At 36.0% G+C, this 22,054-nt stretch overlaps 1 protein-coding gene across 1 annotated transcript in view; it reads right to left on the bottom strand.

Moving 5' to 3' along the window:
* Positions 1–21,826, bottom strand: part of LOC150088558 (p21-activated protein kinase-interacting protein 1-like) — a 112,638-nt gene extending 90,812 nt beyond the window's left edge. The window contains exons 1-2 of the mRNA XM_090370232.1: positions 21,740–21,826; positions 7,533–7,698 (exon numbers count right to left, since the gene is read on the bottom strand). Coding sequence (XP_090226358.1) covers positions 7,533–7,698; positions 21,740–21,826 — 253 coding nt within the window. The remainder of the gene's footprint in view (positions 1–7,532; positions 7,699–21,739) is intronic.
* Positions 21,827–22,054: the final 228 nt, after the last annotated feature.

The following is a 22,054-nucleotide window of genomic DNA, read 5'->3' as shown; positions in this document are numbered from 1 at the left end:
TTTAATTTTTTTAAATCAGAGCTAATAATGAATGTTATCATTAACTGATAAGATTGAGGTGCACACCTTTGAAATGCAAAACAACACACACCTTTAAAATTCAATCCAGAATTAACTCAAGAACTACTGTGGCTATTCAAGCTTAAATAAGTAAAGTAATGATGTTTGCTTATTATTAATGAATTTGACATTGTGATAGCTGAGGAAAGGGCCTTTTTATTTATTACAAATTCTGCATTTAGAACTTTGCAAATATAACAATTTAATCCTATTATTATAGATTTTCTGTGTATTATCTGTTTTTTAATTTTATCCATATAGTCAACAACTGATAGAAATAAAAGGTTTCTAGGCTTGTTTGCATAACAAAGGGTAGTCAAATGCTAAGTGCAGACTTTGTTCAACTGTTTTCACTCTCTACTGAATTCTTCAGATAATTTGGGTGCAATTAGAAACCTTTTTTTTTTTTTTTTTTGAAACTGTCTCTGAGGGATCAGTCCACACTTGTCCTTTCTGTGGACTTGGCACATCATGGCCACCCAGGCTGCCTGCACCATAAAACAGCAAATCATCATCATCTGTCTTTCCACATCAAAGACTACAGTGACGTGTCGCGTCATGTCTCTCTCTCTCTATCTCAGAAATTCAGTTCACAACATTTATAACAAAGCAGGTTTTGGATAAGAATTTGTTTTCCCCATCCAACTGCTAACAAAGAGAACTAAAGAATAATATGATGCAGCTCCCATGATACTATTTTTCCCTCCAACTTTCATCATTTCAGCACTAATTGTATTTACAAACAACTATCACTTTTCGATACTATATTTTCATGACCTTTTCTACCCATTTCATCAATGATGCCATCGCTTCCTTCATTTAACTAATCACCTAAGTATCAAGTATTTACTCCATACTTCTAAAATATTCATGTTTTCTGTGTTCACTTTGCTCTTAAGATTTTTGACACTATATTCATGGTTTTTCCTTCCTGCTCTAAAATTTTTAACTAAACACAAATTTTTTATCCTGATACCTGTTTCTCATATCTTTCCCAAAATCTAGCCTCTTACACAGATATCTCACCTTTCTTTATGTTCCAATAAGAATTTATTAGATCTACTTTCCAAAATTTTCTTACCACATTTTTTCTTAACTTCTTTAACTCTGTGTCTGTCAAGCTGTTCTTAATTTCCTGTCTTTACTACACACCTTCTCCTCAAATACCTTTTGCAGGTTCTCTGAAATTTCTCAAATCATGGCCATTTTTCATCTAACTTGCCACTAAACTTTGGAGTAATAAGGTTTCTATGTTTATAGCAGTTGGCAAAACTGAGAGCTTTTCAATTTTCATTTTTTAAAACTGTATTTTTTTTTTTTTGCACTAATTATCATTTTTAATTTTATATTCACTTCCAATCTCAAATCCCCAATTTATTCTTCAACTAACTGTTTAATATCATTTTCTATAATGATATAGTCAATTATGCTTTCCTTCACAAACTTGTTGCTATGTTGAAATATAATTAGGGGTGAATTGCATTCACATATTCTAGTAGTTTTTCATTATTTTTAGGTTATCTTTTTTCTCCAAATTTTCATAAAACATCTCTAGAGAAAAAATTGTCATTTCTTACTTTGCTATTTAAATTTCCAACCAATACCACTCTTTCTTTGTCATTATTCTCTACTGCTAGTTCTAAGATATTAAAGAATTCATAGTTCAACAAATTCTACTATTCACAACAAAATATCCTGTTCTCTATCATCAGAAAGCTTGGGTGCCCACAGTCATATACTTGCCTAGAGATATTCCCAAAAAAAAGTCTTTTAAAGAGTCAGAAATTCAACTGCAAATCTCTTACATTTACCTGCACTTTAACAATGGCATATATCTATATATATTTTGTCTATTATGTGAAGTCCTAAACAGTTTATAGTACATTCTTAATTATTTACTAATCCCATAATACCATATGGTAAAAAAAGATCCAAGGGATCTATCATATCTTCCCCTCTATGCAAAAAACTTTGACAACAGCAAATTTAGTTTTCAAATTAAATCTGCAGCTAAACCTCATCCCTAATGAAGTTTGGAAGCAGAGTTGTTTCTTTCTTTTGTTTCTTTTGATCTGAACTGGATTCAACGATGGTCATATTCTCCAACATGAACACCAATGGTGATAGTTATACACAACTCTGTTATATGTTCACAACAAGTTTATTTAAAAACCACAACTAGGGATCATAATAAAAAGTGCATGTCTTTAAATTTACTTGTTTAGGATATAATTCAAAATTATGGTAAATTTGTAAGACTCAGCTTAACTTTCAGTTCCCATGAATTACACTAAAAGAAAGGCAAAAAAAAAAAAAAGTATTAGCATGTTCGGAATGACCTAGCACCTCCTCTTCTAGTCCTTTTCTTTACAAGAGTTGTAATATATTAAAAATTATTAGAAAAATGAATCTTATTTAATTTTAATGAACGTGAGATGAACTTCCCCATATTAAACAGCTCAGCAATCCTAACTTGGAAATGTTGTGGAATGAATGCCCTCATTCAGATGACAAGTAGCATGCACATACATACATACATACATACATACATACATACAAGCCTTAACATCAACTGTTTCCATCCGAGAAAACCCTTTGGAAAACTTTAGAATCCTACTGATCAAGCAAATGACTCCATCACAAATCATTAACTACAAAAAGAGATTGTTCAACATAAAGTGCATATATGACCAATTACTCTGAAGGAAGCAAGCATTATTAACCTTGTGATTTAAGTGAAGAGAGATAAATAATGCTTTACCTTAACAGATTACACTAGCATTAAGTGAACTGCAGAACCGTACTACATTAACAGGCAACTCATGGATTAACTAAGCATTTCACCTATTAAATACATACTCACAAATACCTTATCTAAATGCTAAAGATAAAGATTTCCTCTTTTCCCTTATGGCTAGCCAAATGCATGCATCTCCAGCGATCACTGGAGATCACATGCATTTCCTCTCTTTTTCATATAGGATAATCTTGTCAGTTATGATACAACTGACTTTTATAGGCTGCATTGAGTATTTAGCGATAATACTATATTCAGGAAAACAGCTCCAAGCATGAGTGGAGAAAATCATAATTATTCATCAAGACGGGAGCGGGTATATAACTTTCCTACAGCAACAAACACTTTTTTTTCAGCCTGGACTGTACTTGTTAACAGGAGAGACTGCTTCTACAGGGATGGGATACACTTAAATAAAAAGGGTGCAAGAATATTTGCTGATGCTATCGAGGCAGTGTTATGTGGGTCAGAAAACTGCTAGCTTGGGGGATACAAAGACTAATAGATTAACAGTAGCCACTGGAAGAGGTGAAAGTGATTCTTGCACTGCTTCTATTGGAATGAGCAGAAGCCTGAAAAACAAGATGCAGGATATTTCAGAGACTGCTGGGAGTCATTGCGGTACAAGTAAACACATGGGTTGTGTTAGGGTAGCTAAGAATAGAAACAGGTGCATGTATACTTACGTGTACACCAATGCTAGGAGTTTAGTAAATAAATTTGTTGAATTTGAGGTATTGCTCAAAGCATCAAAGGCGGATATTATTGGGATATCAGAGACGTCACACAGATATAAGGAATGCAGAATTGGAATTTGGGAGTACGTCTGCATAAAGGATAGACAAATAGGAAGGGAGGAGGGGTTATGCTATTAGTTAAGAAACACATAAAATACAAGAAAGTGAAGCCAGTCAACATCACTGGACAGTGCAGTCGAGTCAGTTTGGTGTGACATAAACATTGGGAGATCAAAATTGAGAGTAGGAGTGTGCTATAGGCCTAATGACTCTGATGACTATAATAAGAAACTGTACAGGGAAATAGAGTGGGCCAGTAAATCAGAGAGTCTTATAATGGGGGATTTTAATTTCCCAGATATTGACTGGAATTTGTGGTTGGTCATTCACACACTAGCAAAGCTTTTGTGGATTTATTGGATGATTGTTTCTACATCAGCATGTTTGGGAGGCAACTAGAGGGAGTAATACTCTTGATTTAATTATCAGTAGTGATTCTTCATGCATTAAGAATCTGCAGATAAAGGAACCACTAGGTGGAAGTGATCACAGTGTGCTGAAGTGGGATTTACTCAAAGAGGTAACTACCATCAGGAGTAAAGGGAAGGGTTATTGCTTTCGTAAAGGCAACTACGATGGTCTGAGACAGTATTTAAATTCTATACAGTGGGACCAACTGATGATGTTACCAACAGCAAATTCAAAATGGGAAGCATTCAAAGAACATATCTTGGAAGCTACTGGGCTTTACATACCAACTAAGAAATATTGTTCAAGGTTTAGACCTAAATGGATGTCAGATGAACTAATGAGACATATGGCAGAGAAGAAAATTAACATGTGACACAGAAGCCTATGATAGATACAAGTTGATCTGTAACCAAGTTACAAAAGAGGTTAGGCAGGCGAAGGAAGATTACGAGAAAAAAGAAAAACAACAAAGAGTTCTTTACTTATGTAAACTCTAGAAGGAAGGGGATGAATCAGATTGGTCCACTTGATATCGATGGGTCAACTGTTGATAATCCTGCTCAGGTAGCTAACAAACTAAATGAATATTTTGCATCGACATTCACACACGAGGAGTTATTCAGTGAGGGGTATGCCAGAGGTGTATTCAACTCTGGCAGTAAGCTAGAGAACCTTGTAATAACTGAGAGTAAAATGGAGGAGAAATTGTTGAAGATAAATACAAGAAAGGCACCTGAGGGGGGGGAGGGGATCTATCCTGTTATATTAAAGGAGGCAGCAAAGGAAGCAAGCAAACCCTCAGCCATAATTATGAGAGCTTCCCTGGACTCAGGGGAGGTACCCACAGACTGGAGATATGCAAATGTAACCCCAATTCACAAAGGAGGATCAAAGGCTGATACAAGTAATTATAGACCTGTGAGTTTAACTTCTGTTCCCGAAAATTAATGGAGGCACTGGTTAAAGAAGCAGTGCAGGATCATCTAGACAAGACTTCAGTTATAGCTTGGACACAGCATGGTTTTGTTAAGGGGAAGTCTTGCCTGACCAGTTTGATTGGATACTATGATGCAGTCACAAAAGAACTGGATGCAGGGAATAAGTTTGATATTATATATTTGGATCTTAGAAAGGCTTTTGATACTGTTGCACATGGAAGACTGTTGCACAAATTAGAGCACTGTGGCAAATTGCTGCTATGGATAAAGGGGGAGAAGACAGAGATTGGTAATCAATGGACACTGCTCATCATGGACTAATGTTATTAGTGGTGTCCCTCAGGGTTCAGTGTTGGATCCATTATTGTTTTCTGTATTTATAAATGATATTGATGATGGTATATCAAGTTATTAATGTCCAAGTTTGCAGACGATACAAAGGTTGGCAGGGTTGTCAAGGACACTACTGACACTATGCTGCTGCAACAGGATCTGGAAAGGTTGAGTAGATGGGTTGAGAAGTGGCAAAGGAAGGTTAACATTTACAAATGTAAAGTACTACATATAGGAAACAGCAACCCCAGAGCAACGTATCAACTCTGTGGTACTACACTGACAGTGGTAGAGAATGAAAAGGACCTGGGGGTAATTGTGCAGGCAGATATGAAGAAGTTCTCTGAGCAGTGCAGACGGGCTACAAGAATAGCTCATGTTGTCTTGTCAATGATATACAGGAATTTTTCTAGCTGGGATAAGGAGGTGATTATTCCCTTGTATAAGGTAATGGTCAGGCCACACCTAGAGTACTGTGTACAGGTCTGGAGGCCTCATTTCAAGAAGGATGTAGAGCTGCTGGAACGAGTACAAAGAAGGGCATCAAGATTAGTGAATGGAACAAAGAGGTGCTCTTACGAAGAAAGGCTTATATGTGTCTGGAGACTAAGCACCAGCGAGGTGATCTGATAGAGGTGTATAAAGCCTTGAATGGTTTGAGCATGCTCAGTGCTGATGGGATTCTTCCTCTTGCTCAGAATAATTCCCTGAGGGCATAAATTCAAATCGAGGAAAGACAGATGTAGGATAGACGTGCGGAAATTTGTCTTTAGCCAGCGGGTAGTTGGTTCGTGGAACAGACTTCCATCCCTTGTCATGGAAGTTGATAGCCTAAATAAATTTAAGGCTCAGCTGGATAGGTATTTTGAACGAAAGGAGGGGTGAAGTGGAAGTGGTTTTTTTTTTTTTTTTTTTTTGGCTGATGTTGCATAAGCTTGCTTTCTTGCATCATATGCCTCTACTAATGCTAATGCTAAACTACTTGAGATGTATAGGATACATTAAGATAATATCTCATATTCATACTATTTACAAGTGAAACTAAAGCATATATATAAACCTTTTTCAGAGGTTGTTTGTTTATTTATTTGGTTTTTAGGAGCATTAGCAACTAAGGCCATACTGCTTCGGGGATATGCGGTGGTCATTCCCTGACCTTTCCACATCCTCCGTATTTGGTGATCACGGGCTCGATGCCCGGTCTAATCAAGAAGCGTGTGCTACGCACTGCTGCTCCTGCCCACCTGGCTACGGAGGCGCCTTTTTCAGAAGCAGTTTGGTAGATTTAAATAAATAAACATATTGTTAAATAGAAAAATATTGTGTATACAGGCTATATAATAAAAAAAAAAAAACAAGTTTAAGGGATGGGTAAATACATCAGTCCATTACAGTTCTGTTAGATTCATGTAAAAGCTTTAGCCATTTACAGTAACACTTACATGGACAATAACAAATATAAAGTTCAAGAGTGGCATCACTTAGACCACACTATTAATTAAATAATGCACATTTATCACTATGGTTTAAAAAATAAAGTTTAACTAGAAATTAAATATGGTGCTATATCATAAAAGTGATGATACAATTTTGTGAAAGTGGAAGATAAAGCTAAAGGTAGCATTGCTATTAGAATAAAGTTAACTGAAATGATTAAGAGAATGACCTAAGCCTTAAAAAACAACAGTGCTAAATAACAAAGTCAAACATTTATTTCTAGATGACTGTCTCATATTTACCATACATAAGCTATGAAATCAACATCTTTATTTAAAAATCACTCTAGACACATACAATATTAAATTCACAAACCACCCACTTTGTTTTCATTAGTGGATTTGTGTTAAAGTTTGAGATGTGGAAATTTGTATTATAATGTATATATAAAAACAAAATAAACATGATGGTTTTAGATCAAATGGTTGCATTACACAGTGCTGCTGTGTAAGTGGAAGAGAAAGCTGGATAACAATAAAATTAATGTTAAAATATTTCTTGAGATGCACCGTGGACCATATAAAAACTCTGCAAAAGACCCAGCCTGCATCCCATGTGTTGCACACTGCTCTTCTAATCATAACCTTTTCAAGTGCAACTTCAAAACACTAGTCAAATAAGCAGCATCTATATATTTCGTAGCAAGCACATTAATTTTTAAAAGCTTCCCTATCCATTATACATATAAAATAAACCAACCATTATGCTGCATAAGTGAGCCAATCTCCTGTCTAGTTTTCATGTTGAAGACTCTGATGGCTTCATCTAGTCCACCAGACACTAGGTATTTGCTTGAACATGATAGACAACGAACTGAACTAGAATGGGCATGGTTTCTAAATGACAACTTTAACTCGTACAATCCCTACAACAAAATGAAGTAAAAGATTACAACTGGAAAGCAAACTATTACATTTCTATTATAAATTCACTAGAATTTTTCACAAATTGAATATCACAAATATTAATTACAGCCCAATAGCTGCTAGTTACTCCTGTGAAGATAATTAATCTTACAGCAGTGTTACAAGATTAATGATCTTCACAGAAGTAACTTCTTCCAGAGTTAAGCTCAGTTTATAATCAGTTTAATTTTGTTAAAAAAAATTTAAAAAACAGAAGCATACTTCAACTGCAATGCATTTCAAGATGAATAAGGTTGATTTTTTGAACAAACTTTTCAGCATTAGCATTAGTAGGGCATATGATGCAAGAAAGCAAGCTTATATAGCATCAGCCAAAAAAAAAAAAAAAAAAAACCACACACCCTTCCCATTTCACCCATCCATTCACTCCAACTTATTTAAGTTGCTGACCTCCACTACAATAGATGGAAGTTTGTTCCAAATATCAACCACCCGCTGGCTAAAGGCAAATTTCCACATATCTATTCTACAATTGTCTTTCATCAATTTGAATTTATGCCCCCTCAGGTGAGTAATCTGAACAAGAGGCAGAATCCCATTAGCATTGCACCTGCTCAATCCATTCAAGGCCTTATACACCTCAATTAGATCACCTTGCAGGTTCCTAGTCTCCAGAAGCTGCAAGTTGCAGAACTTAGCCTTTCTTAGTAACACCAACCCTTTGTTCCCTTCACCAATCTTGTTGCCCTTTTCTGTACTCGTTCCAGCAGCTCTACACCTTTCCTAAAATGAGGCCTCCAGACCTGTATACAGTACTCAAGGTGTGGCTGACCATTGCCTTATACAAAGGGGCAATCACGTCCTTATCCCTGCTAGCAAAATTTCTATATATCATTGACAAGACACCATGAGCTACTCTTGCAGCCTGTCTGCACTGCTAAAAAAAACTTTGTATCTGACTGCACAATTAACCCCAGGTCCTTTTCATTCTCTACTACCCTGAGTGTAATACCACATAATTGGTATTACACTCACAAATGTAAAGTACTGCATTGGTATTACAAATGCAGTACTTTACATTTGTCAATGTTAAACTTCAGCTGCCACCATTAAGCCCATCTGCTCAACTTTTCCAGATCCTGTTGCAGCAGCGTACTATCATTACTGTCATTAATAACTCTGTCACCCTTCGTATCATGTGCAAACTTAGACATTATGTCTCCCAAAAATACCATTAACCCTGATATACCATCAATATCACTGATAAATACCGAAAACAACAATGGGTTCAGACTTACATCTCATGAGTTTTAAATTCTTTCATCTATATTTTTTATGATCATTTAACCCAAGAGATAATAAGATAAGTTACTTAAGAAGAAGCACTTGCTGCTTTTAAAATCCCACTGAATATCTTAATACAAGGATCGCTAAAAAAGTTAGCTACCTAATTTATTTTATTTTATTTTTTCTCAATATGCATCCTCTTGAGTTCACTTCCCCCTGCATTTTGCAGGAAAAAATGAAATACCATTTATAGCTCTCTTGAGATCCTGAAGACCCACCTGCTTAGGCATTGATTTTTAATGCCCAAGAAGGTGTTTCTTCAGGTTTCAGAAGAAGTTTTTCTTAGCATCCTTTGCCAAAGATTTCTCGTAATCTGCCTTCGCTTAACCTAACCTCCTTTATGACTAGATTACAGACTAGCTCATATCTGCCACAGGCTTCTGTGTTGCCTGATAATTTATATGCATCCCATGCATTTTTCTTCTCTGCCACAAGCCTCATTAATTCATCTGACATCCATTTAGGCCTAAATCTTGAACAATATCTCTTAATCCATACGAAAAACCTAGTAGCTTCCACGATTACTTCCTTAAAAGATTCCCATTTAGAATTTGCTGTTGGTCAAATTGGTCCCACCATATAGAATTTAAAATCTGTCTGAGACCACTGTAGTCACCTTTATGGAAGCAAAAGCAACACTGAACATTTACGGAAGTAAATAACAATAAAGGACAAAACACAGAAAATTAAAGACTGGATTAGAGATGCCCCTAACAACATGACTTCACAGCTTGAGAAAGGCAAATTTGTACCACTTTTCTTAATCACTGCATGTAAAGAGCATGTACAAACCCCTCTACAATAAAGGGAAAAAAATATATCCAAGCAATTATGTGATGGGCAACCATGCAATGAGTGTAAGTAGTTGTTCATTTGGGGTGGGGGGGATAGCACACAGGGAATATGGATCACCTTATTGATATATTCAGAATAGTGGTCCAGAATCTTATTTAGAATAAATCCTGAAATTTTGCAAAGGACCAGAGTCATTGTTGTGGCAAATTAATAGTAGTGTTTCTGTGGAAAGAAATTGGATAAGTTGTGAAGCTAAAACTTCCACAGGAACCAACAAATATGCACTGAAAATCCAAAACTTACTTTCATTTAAATACATATGCATGTGTGTGTGTGTGTATTTATGGAAAATAGTCATTGTTGTGGCAAATTAATAGTAGTGTTTCTGTGGGAAGGAACTGGAGAAGTTGTGAAGCTAAAACTTCCACAGGGACCAACAAATATACACTGAAAATCCAAAACTTACTTTCATTTAAATACATATGCATGTGCGTGTATTTATGGAGAATAGAATCAGAATTGAACCTAAAAGCTCCTAGGGACCAATAAAACATACTGGAAATTGTGGTCAAATTGACTTTTCCTTCTTGACTAAAGAAGGAAACGTCAATTACAAAAGTCAGATTCTGCCTAAAATATACTTTCATTTACGGTATATATAGTAAATTCTGTAAAATCTGGCCCCATCTAGTCTGGAATTCTTTAAAATCTGGCACATGAGTCTGATGTATCTGAGAGAGCAGTCAGAAGCAAGAGTGTAGTAGCAAGTTGAGTGGACCGTGATTTAAGTCTCCATGATTGCTAAATACGATTAATCATTGTGTTCATGATTTATTGTAAACTCTTCTACTTGGTGGTCATGCAGGAGTATAAACAAAAAAAAAAAAAAAAAAATTTATTCTGTAACCAGGTGATCAAGTACGAGGATATATGCTTTGAGTGACTATAGTTCAAACCAAACCTGCATGACTACTAAATACGGTAAATTCACATATTCTCACTCCTTATGTGGGACACCCGCATCAGCCCTGATGTGGATGTCCCACATAAGGTCGACTTCACAAAAATAAGAAATAAATTTTAAAAAATTCATTTTATTTTTCAAATAAAAAAAAATAAAATCTACATTTTAAAATCTAGAAATAAAATATTGGGTGACCAATCCAGCACTTGTATCAATGATAGCAATTGTCTTTAAGAAACCATGAAAAAAAAAAAAAAAAAAAAAAGTGATGTTTTTTTCTTAATAAGGTACTTGCAGGACTATTTATACCTAAAACTGCTTTTATGACCAGCAAGATCAACTGCAGAGATAATATAATAATCTTAATTCTCATAGCAGAAAACTTGCCTTTGCAACAAGTTGCTCCGATTCCGATATTTCAAACAAGGTGCCACTTCAAAAGATCAACTAGCCATTTATTTAAAAGATGAGATTGTTACAATGGTCCATTTCGAGAATAAGTGGTCTCAAGCAACATGTAGATAAAATGCTAATACCCAGGAGACAGGGGAAGAGTTTGTTTGTTTGGTTTTTTTAGGAGCATTAGCAACTAAGGCCATATTGCTCAGAGAATATGCGGTGGTCATTCCCTGACCTTTCCGCATCCTCCGTATTTGGTGGTGACGGGCTCGAACCCCGGTCTAATCAAGAAGTGTGCGTTACACACTGCTGCTCCTTCCCACCTGGCTATGGAGGCGCTCAGACAGGGGAAGAGTCCTGGTAATTGACTGAACTGAAAAATTAACCCTCCATATGTCATCATTTGTCTGAAAGCCTTACTACTAATGCCAAGTGAATTTTAAAATTTGTAGAGTAACTTTACCACACAGTGTCCAGATACACATGTGACTAAAATCTAAACACAATACCCTTTTTAACAGTTCCTGTGTGAAGACTCCCATTCAGTCCAATACTCAACTACTATACAGTTTTATTATTTTCATAAAAAAAATTAATATGCAGTGATTTGTTCTTTTGAAATGGGCCTATGATTCAGCTGAATTTAACAGTATTCTTCAAATAATCAAGTGACAAACATTCTTCTTGGGGGAGCATGGAAAAACAAGATGAAGCTGTGACCAGCTGGTTAGTAAATAGATAAATAATTGTGAATAACATAGATTTAAATACATAACACTGCCAGAAACGTTACCATCAGAGTCAAAGAGGTAATTATCCCATTGTATAAAGCAATACTTAGGCTACAACTGGAATACTGCATACAGGTTTGGAAACCTCATTTTAAGGATGTAGAATCTGCTTGAAAGGTGCAGAGACAAGCAACAAGATTTGTTGGGTGACAAAGAGTTATTCTTAGAGTAATAGTAAACGAGCACGAGCTGGCATCGTGAACGCCTCCAAAAGAGCAAACTACCCGTAGCGCTGCACTCCTAAAGTCAGATCATTTCAAACTAGACAGGGCACTTCTAACATTTCATTGGATATCACCAGCGACTCACTTTTTCTATTCCAAGTTTCAAGATGGATGTTGTTCAAGTTGGATGTATTGCGTATTTAAGTAGTGTTGATTGCGAGTAGAAAGAGAAAACGACGATGGTGGATTCATCCAGCAAATTCAAATAGGTAAAAAAAAAAACAAAAAGTTCTATATTATGTTTGACATGAATAGGAAGTCTCCTGAGAATTTTTTATTTTTATTTTACAGAATGTTGATACAGAGTTTTGATGAACTTCTAATGTCAATTAGTAAAAAAAAAAAAAACACAAAATTTGATACCGTGATGCAGAAATCAATACCGATGTTTACATCTATGCTTTATGTGCTGTCCTGACAGGCCAACTCAAACTAATTGAAATATTTCTGAAATGTTGTTTTCTTTGTTTGTAAAATTATTTTATTTCTACCCACTATTCTTATCCAGAGATTAAGGTATTTGTAAGACTGTTTTACAGAATTACTTTCAGTAACATAAAGGATAACTTCCTGTTTGATTTTACTGCACAGGACTTCTCAGAATAAAACACCTATGTTCCTGTCTTTCCACCACTTGACATTATTTCCAGATGAAATATTGACAAGTACTTTCCATCCTTTTGAAGCAGAAAACATTCTCCACTACCCACACTGTAACGGAGTACTTTTTATGAAACAAAGAATTGTTTGATTTTACAAATGTTGACGAGAAGACACCATTTTTCGAAGTTTGTGCAGCTATCAATAGAAATATTTTCTTGAAATTTCATTAGATCAAATATACATCCAGAAAAGGTGCTGTACCGATATTGATCTTTTTTAAAATCAAATTCGCATTGCAGTGTCATACCAGTTTTTCTCATGTCCAGCATGGCTTCCAATTTCCTCGATTTTGTGTTGGTAGATGCAATACACATCAAAGAAAGGAGGTATGATCTTTTCATTTTTCAAAAACAATCTGTTGCAATTCTTTTGGTCATGTTTTTTTATGCCAAGAAATAGTTGCATGCATTATTTTATTATATATATATATATATATATTTTTTTTTTTTTTTTTCCCAGTATCATGCTGGCATCAACTCTATACTTTGCAGCTTACTACATGCTTCATTGCTTTCATAATACTTTAAAAAAAAAAGACTATTTGAAACGAAAGGTTCAAAATTCGTTTTGGAAGAAGATAAAGACCGCACGTGATTCTCATTTGTTAACACCAACATTAGTTGTACTGTTGCAGTGGATGTTCTTCAGCAGTTTTCCAATTACTGTTTTCAGCTTATTTAATAATAATAAGGTTCATTATTAACTTAAATTATGTTCATTCATGATTCCGTACACAGATAACCCAGAATCTACCAATAAATTGTCTCTGCAAGTGAACAAACTTGTATTGCATTAACTAATGAAACAGTACTAAAACAGAAGTAATATTTACAATAAATATAAGGTTCAGAACTGAGCTTTCTAATTCTTCTCATCATTACACAGTTCATCCCAGTTCGGAAACATTTATTTTCCAATTTCAATACAACACCTTGCCTTTATTTCTTTGCTGGAGTAGTCTTTTAATGACATGTACAAGAGAGGCCTCCTTTCCACCTCACAAATAAACTCCTCTGTGTCAAACATAGTCTTCCCCAAAGTATAATAAAAAAACCAATTTTTTTTTATTTCAACCCATGCACGGTACTTAGTACCGTGCATGGGTTGAAAGTAAAGTGTGTGTGGGGGGGGGGGGGAACTTTGCTCTAGAGACTAAACATGGGTTTCACCACTTCAAGCCTCCAATAAGCAAAGTTTTGAGGCTGAGGAGACATTCTCCCCATGCACAGGGAGAATGTCTCCTCAGGCTATACAAAAAGGTATTGGCAGGCATTTTACTCTGGATTATGTCATCCTATGCGGCATTCGAAGTGCCCATCTAGTTTGCATGCCTTTACCCTCTGCTTCCTGAAAAAACTGGATGTTGGAGCATTGTCGACGCCACACTTGTCTAGCCCTTACCAAAAAAGACTAGGGCTCTAGTCTTTTTTTGCAGTCTGGAAATTTGGAATCTAAATAGTGACCAAAATAAAGTGTATAAAACTTTAAAAGGACTTAATGAATTGAATGCCGATGGCATCTTTACTCTTTCTTGGGAAGTATTGGGCTTTTTTTTTGTGCCATATAAACTTTCTTTCCTTGAATCATATTGCCAATACTAAATACACATATGTAATCAATCAATGCAACAGTGGTTGCATTCTTCTGGATGTAATGCTGTCGGCACACAAAATGACTATTTTTTGTTTTCAAAATTTGTAATTAACAGTAAATAAAAGTAATAATAACAAAATACTGTTTTCCAATCTGCAATTTCGTGATGCTAGATGGAAATGTGAAGGGCCATATTAAAATGGAAAACTGGCAGGAACCCCATCTGGGGACTGAAATTTAGTTTATGATACCCCTTGTGTTATGCTATGTAACGAAAGAAGGTTGCATGAAAGATGTGAACTGAGAAAAATAGTTGTTGTAATTAGAAGGGGAAAAAAAAAAAACACTTATAAGAGGGGTCGTGTTTTTAATCGACTCCCATTTCTGTTTAGTGAAAAAATGGTTATGTTTTTATGTGCTTCTCAGGAGGGATTCAAGCAAAAACCGGTTGTTGGCCACAGCCAGGAGGTAACATAAACTGAAGTTTTACCCCATCTGGGTGCCAATTTCCCAGGGAAATAAACTGAATAGTATCAGTTAACCCTTTTTATGTAATGGAGTGGCAACAAATACCATATACTATTGGGACCTTTTCATCTAGTGGGAGAGGGATGGAATTTTCTTGTTGGAATCTTGATGTACAAGATGGAAAATACTTTTAATCCCCTTTTGTAATTCTTTTATTTTAAAGTAATAATAATACAAAAAAAAAAGCTGTCATCTAACTGTTCTCCTTTCCTCAGTAACCTGAGTGTGCAGTAAGATAGAAAATCATATTAGTACAAATAGCAACTTAAATTTTCCGATTAAAAAGCCAACATATCCCACTAATCTCCAAGAGGGAATAATTAGAAGGTATCTTTGGGGTTAAATAAAACATTTTATGTTGTTACACTATAGTTTGTCCTGTCATAAGAATGACTGTGAAGGTTAAAGGCTATTTTGCATAATATAACATACTTTCGAACTTATTGTTTAATTAGTCATAACTTATTCTGGCACACCATTCCCTTGCATGTATTTCCTGAAGACATAAAAAAAAATTCAAGTCTAATGTCAAAAAATATCTACTGTCTTCCTTAGCCTTCAACCCATGCACGGCACTAAGTATTATAAGTACTATAGTAAGTGCCGATTATAGTGATCATTAGAATCAGCCGCTTTATAGAATCAAATTTTGAAGAACCAATTCAAATCAATAAAATACACTACACTTTCATCATGGTACTCTCCCTTTAAAACCCCATCCCCGGGCAGGGGAGGGAGGAGACAGGTTTCTGTCTCCTCTCTTCCCTGCCTACCCCCCATTACTTCGCCTAGTGGGGCTCGTCTCCACTGACCTCTTTGGGGATGCCTACTCTATCTGCCAACCCGCACTGGACCAGCAGACCAGCATAGCAGATTATGGTCCATTTCCCTCAGCATGAATTATTGAGGAGGCTTCCATCCTGCAGTGGGTTGATAATGGCTGCACTTTACTTTTTTACTTTTTTTACTCTATCGTCCCTATTCTTGTTTTCAGTCTCCCACCCTCTCTCACTAAACCGACCGAGTACACCCCTTAACAATGCCGCCAAATTCTAATCGATGCCTAAATTCTACCATTTTCTTGTAAATCTCTTTTGGCCAAATTCTGGGGTACAACCCCCCCCCCCTTTTTTTTAAGACCTTGCCACTGAAATCCTTGGAAATTAGGTGATGGAGCCGGCCAGAGTACTTAAATAATCTACTGGGTGCCTGACCTGCTTCCTCATGGCAAAGTGTGGGCAACGGTGGGGGTCCCAGTGGCTAAATGGTCAGAGAAACAACAGAACATAATGCTACATGACAGACCACTCTCCACACACTTTTTAAATCTCTGGCCTCCACAGAGTTCTGTGTTACTCACAAAGAATACAATGCAGAGATGGGGAAAACCCCTGGTGCCGTCAGACAACTAACACACTTTACAAATTCATCATTTATTAGAATTACATTTTTGGTTATAAGAGTCAAATTTGAATGCCTCTGTGATATTTCCCTAAAGCACATTTCTGGAGGTCACAACCATAAAACAATAAAACCAAATTTGCAGTTTCCGGTTTATTGGGCTTTTCTGTTAATGCAATAAACAGGTAGTAAAGTCAATCTTATTGTATTTGAAATAATACCAATAGTAGGAATTTGTGTTTTCACGTTATTATGGTGAAATGTGTTTCCCCTTGACCAAAATCTGTTCTTCATTTCTATATCTAAACTAAGCCTCACTTGCTTGTATTGCATTAGTTCCAATTTGTGTGTGCTGTGTGCTTTGTTATTGATTGATGCTTCCATCTTTTTTACAGTGTTTTAAATTTTACTACAAAAAAAAAAAAAATGTCAGTGAACAGAAAGAGTGAATTTGAGTGTAAAAGATAAGTCATGAATTATAGAAAAGTACAATAAATTAAACTTAGGCAACATGTCTCAAAGGGAAGCAGCAGTAAAAATTAGGAGTGCCTCAGTCATCTTTATCAAAATTATTCAAATCATGTCACACATTAAACACTAATGTGATTAGTGAAACCAGAAAAAGGAAGCATGAAAGGAAATGCCAAACAGTAGATGAAGTGCTTTTTCCTTGGTTCAGACATGCCAGCTCATTTAATGCACCAATCAAGCATAGTATTCTTCTTCAAAAAGCTAATGATTTTGCTGAAAAACTACACGAAGAATTTAGGGCAGCCAACGAATGGCTGACAACATGGAAGGAGAGGCATGATATTGTTTACAAAAAACTTCAGGAAGAAAAACAGGACTCTGATAGTTCTACAGAACGTAGATGACACCTGGTTGAAAACATCTGGGCAAATTGTCTTAGACATTTATAGTCCTGAAGACATTTTTAATACAGATGAAACAGGGTTGTACTACAGTGCTACCCCAGACCACTACATGATTTTTAAATATTCCTCTACATCTGCATGAAAGAAAATAAAGGTCAGCATTACAGTGCCATTAGTTATTGGCAAAAGTAAATCGTCTAGATGTTTTAAAGGAATGAAACAGCTGCCTACAACAATATGCCAATAATTAGCATTAGCAGAGGAATACGATCCAAGAAAGCAAGCTTATGCAGCATCAGCCAAAAAAAAAAAAAAAACCCTCCCATTTCACTCATCTATTCACCTCCAAATGCTTGTCAAGCTCAGCTTTAAATTTATTTAAAGCTAACAACTTCCACAACAAGAGATGGAAGTCTGTTCCAGCATTCAACTACCTGCAGCCTAAAGGCAAATTTATGCACAACTATTCTACAACACTCTCTTACCTCAATTTTAATTTATGCCCCCTCAGGTTCTTAATCTGAGCAAGAGGAAGAATCCCAACAGAATTGAGCTTGCTCAACCCATTCAAAGCCTTATACACCTCAATCAGATCACCTCGCATGTGCCTAGCCTCTAAGCCAGAGGTTCCAAACCTTTCTCGGCTCATGGCACCCTTACAGTCCCAGTAATTTTTTCACGGCACCCCTAGGCCAAAAGAAATACATAACACAATGGTTTTCAACCTTTTAATATATACCTATATATAATAATTTTATTCTTTATATAGAGGTATTAAATAAAGATCAATTATAGATCACCACAAAATTAAAAAGATATGGTACAATGGATATTGTACTGTACCCTTTATATTATACCCTTTTTATAATGAAATAAATATATAAATTTCAAAATAATAATAACTTTAAGTAACTTAAACCCAAATTACAAGGCACCCCAAGAATGTTGTTGTGGCACCCTAGTGTGCCGCGGCACCCCGGTTGAAAACCACTGCTCTAAGCACTGCAATTTGCAGAACTTAAGCCTATCTTGATAAGAGCATCCCTTTGTTCCCCTCACTAATCTTGTTGCCCTTCTTTGTACTCGTTCTAGCAAACCCTACATCCTTCAAGAAATGAGGCCTCCAGACCTATACACAGAATTCAAGGTGTGGCTCGGCCATTGCCTTGTACAATGGAATAATCACCTCCTTGTCCCTGCTAGCAAAATTCCTATATATCATTGACAAAACTCCGTGACCTGCTCTGGCAGCCCATCTGCACTGCTCAGCACACTTCATCTCTGACTGCACAATTACCCCCAGGTGTTTTTCATTCTCCATTTCCCCTAAGTGTAATACCCTGAGTGTTGATATGTTTCTCTTGAGTTACTGCTACCCATATGCAGTACTTTGCATTTGTCAGTGTTAAACTTCATTTGCCACTTCTCAGCCCATTTGCCCAACTTATCTAGATCCAGTTGCATACTGTCTTTAACAACCCTGCCAACCTTTGTATCAACTGCAAACTTGGACATTAAGCCTGATATACCATCATCAATATCATTGATGAGTACACAAAACAACAATGGGCCCAGCATCGAACCCTGGGGAACTCCACTAATAACAATAGTCCACGAAGAGCAGTGTCCATTGATTACTACTCTCTGTTGTCTCACACTCAACCATCCCTTTATCCATTGTAGCAACTTGCCCTTAATGCCATACCACTCCAATCTGTACAGCAGTCTTCCATGCAACAGTATCAAAAGCTTTCCTGAAATCCAAGTATATAATATCAAAATTCTTTTTTGCATCCAGTTCCTTTGTGACATCACAGTATTCAATCAAATTGGTTAGACAAGACCCTTTAACAAATCCATTCTGTCTTAACTACTACTGCAGTCTTGTCTAGATGATCTTGCAATGCTTCTTTAACCGGTGACTCCATTATTTTCCCCAGAACTCGAATTAAACTAACAGGTCTATAGTTACTTGTCACCTTTTGAACCCACTTTGTGACTTCTTTAATATAGCTGGATAAATCCCATCCACCACAACTGCTTTCCTTATATTTATCTTCAACAAATTCTCCTCCACTTTGCTTTGTTATTCCGAAATCACATAGCTCTCTCTTAAGAGTTTGATAAGCTTCCGGCATTACTCTCCTTGAATAACTCCTCATATATGAATGTAGATGGCAAAATACTCATTCAGTTTATCAGCTACCTGTGCATGATCATAAATAGTCAAACCATCTATGTTAAGTGGACCAATTCACATTGATTCACTTAACATAGATGGTTTGACTATTTATTCCTTTCAGAGTTTACATAAGTAAAGAACTGTTTGCTGTTTTCCTTTGCAAACTTTGCCAAACATTTCGGGTAATCTGCCTTCGCCCGTTAACCGCCTTTGTGACTTGATTACAGACTAGCTTATATCTGCACCGGCTGCTGCATTGCCATGCATTTTTCTTCTCTACCACAAGCCTCATTAATTCATCTGACATCCATTTAAGTCTAAACCTTAAACAGTATTTCTTAGTTGGAATTGAAAGCCTAGTAGCCTCCGCAATTAAGTCCCTGAAGGTTCCCATTTAGAATTCACCGTAGGTAACATCAGTTGAACCCACTGTATAGAATTTAAAAACTGTCTCAGATCACTATAGTCACCTTTACTAACGCAAAAGCCCTTCCTTTTAGCCTTGATGGTAGTTACATCTTTAAGTAAATCCCACATCAGTACATTGTGATCACTGTCACCCAGTGGTTCCTTTATCTGCAAATTCTTAATGCATGAATAATCAGATCAAGAGTAATACTCCCTCTGGCCGCCTCTCAAACATGCTGCTGTTGAAAACAGTCATGCAATAAATACATTCTGATTTACTGGCCGGCTATTTCTCTACAAAATTGCTCATTGTACTCATCAGATTCATTAGGCCTATAACACACATCTACTCTCATTTTCCCTTTCCCAGTGTTTTTTTTTTTTTTTTTGTAGTTGTTGGCGCATCGGCTTCTGTGGCCATAGTGCACCTCCCAAGGTTTTTGCAGTTACTTTGATCCAAGGCCGAGACCTTTGGGTTGCCAGGCAGGCACTTTACCCATCCGGCTAGCCCGGTCGGCATTTTCCCAGTGTCACACCACACTGATTCAACAGTGCATTATCTACCAATGCCAACTGGATTTACTTCCTTAGATTTTGTGTGTTTCTTAACTAACAGCATAACCTTCCTACCTTCCTATCCTTTCTGTACACATTGTAATGAAAAGACAGACATTGTAATGCCAGCACTTGGCTGACAGCTTCTTTATTTGAAGGTTATCTTTGTAAATGAGATTTGCAACTGGATAAGAAAAACAAAAAATTACATTGGTTTGGATAACTGCCCAGGTCATCCAAAGTTGTCTTTCAAAAAAACATTGAATTAGTTTTTCTACCTTTAAACACAACATCAGATTCAATTTATCGACCAGGGAAAACCTTTAAGACCTTCTACAGATTGGATATGAGGCGAAGAATCATCCAGTCTATAGATGAAGGTTTGGGGACATCATCCAATATCACAAAGCAGATAACTGTCCTAGATGCACTTCATATGACAATCAGTGCCTGGAATGAAGCTTCTGAAACCTGCATTAGCAACTGTTTCAAAAAATGTGGATTAATTATTCATGAGGGTCAACTAAGTCACGATACAGATCATGTTTAATGATTTGGTGGACATAAATGGTGATCTACAAGATACTACAGCTTTAACAGATGAAGAAATTGCCCAGTCTCAGAGAGAGAGAGACTTTATTGCAACAACCTTTCGACTAACAGGATAAAAGATTAAATAGTGTTGCACTTTCCCTTCATGGCCAAAAGGTCAGGTGTTTACAGATAAGACGCATTAAATAACATAAGACATTAAAGAACAAAATAAGATGACTTTAAGTGGTACAGTGGATTTACATCTGTTACTGATAATTTCGCCAAGGAGGAGAAAAATGAAGATGAACCAGAACGAATTCCAGTTATAAACAGGCAAACTCGAAGCTATAGTGTTGTAAAAAAAGGTGAAAGTGAGCGTGAATATAGACTGTTATACAATTTGAAAAATATATAAATAGACTTTGTAGTTATAATTTAAAGCAATGTAAAATAAGTGACTATTTTAAATTATAATCATATTACAAAGTGTTATGTTTAATTAATAATGTATATTAATTAAACTATGTATGTAAGTATAAATTTATTTTTATACTTACGATTTTCACATATCATGTAATTGGTAATAAAAGTGTAAATCTGTGTTTTATATCTTTATTTTTATAGTCTCTGAATGTTTGTAGATTTTTCTTATTAGAATCAAAATTCAATTTGCAAACACGATCACTATAATCGGCATTTACTGTACAGTACTAACATTCGCGTGGAGAGTTCCATAATAAAAGAGAAAAAAAAAGGTTACTCCCACGGCAAGCATACTAACCTCAGGGTTCTTCATTAATTTATAACCAAGCAGAAATTCTTCATACGTTCCAACAATTAATTCTACGTTAAGCGGAAATAAATCCATTTTTGCGATCCACAGAAAAAAGTAACTGCAGTATATGTATCAACCACGTGCTAGAAAACAGCAGCGTAAGGCTTGCCATCTATCTTTTTTTTTTTTTGCGTGGAAATAATACCATCTAAATTGAATACAGCACAATATTTTCAGCAATGTTCAGAAATATCTCAACATTTCCTTGCAACTGATATATAAAACATAATTTACTTAATGTATCCAAATTTGTGCTTGAAG

This window comes from Mastigoproctus giganteus, chromosome 3 (genome assembly GCF_048544385.1).
Source record: "Mastigoproctus giganteus isolate SK-2022 chromosome 3, ASM4854438v1, whole genome shotgun sequence".
NCBI lineage: Eukaryota > Metazoa > Arthropoda > Arachnida > Uropygi > Thelyphonidae > Mastigoproctus > Mastigoproctus giganteus.
Note: the sequence above shows the minus strand (reverse complement) of the source record. Positions and strands in the feature narration are given on the sequence as shown.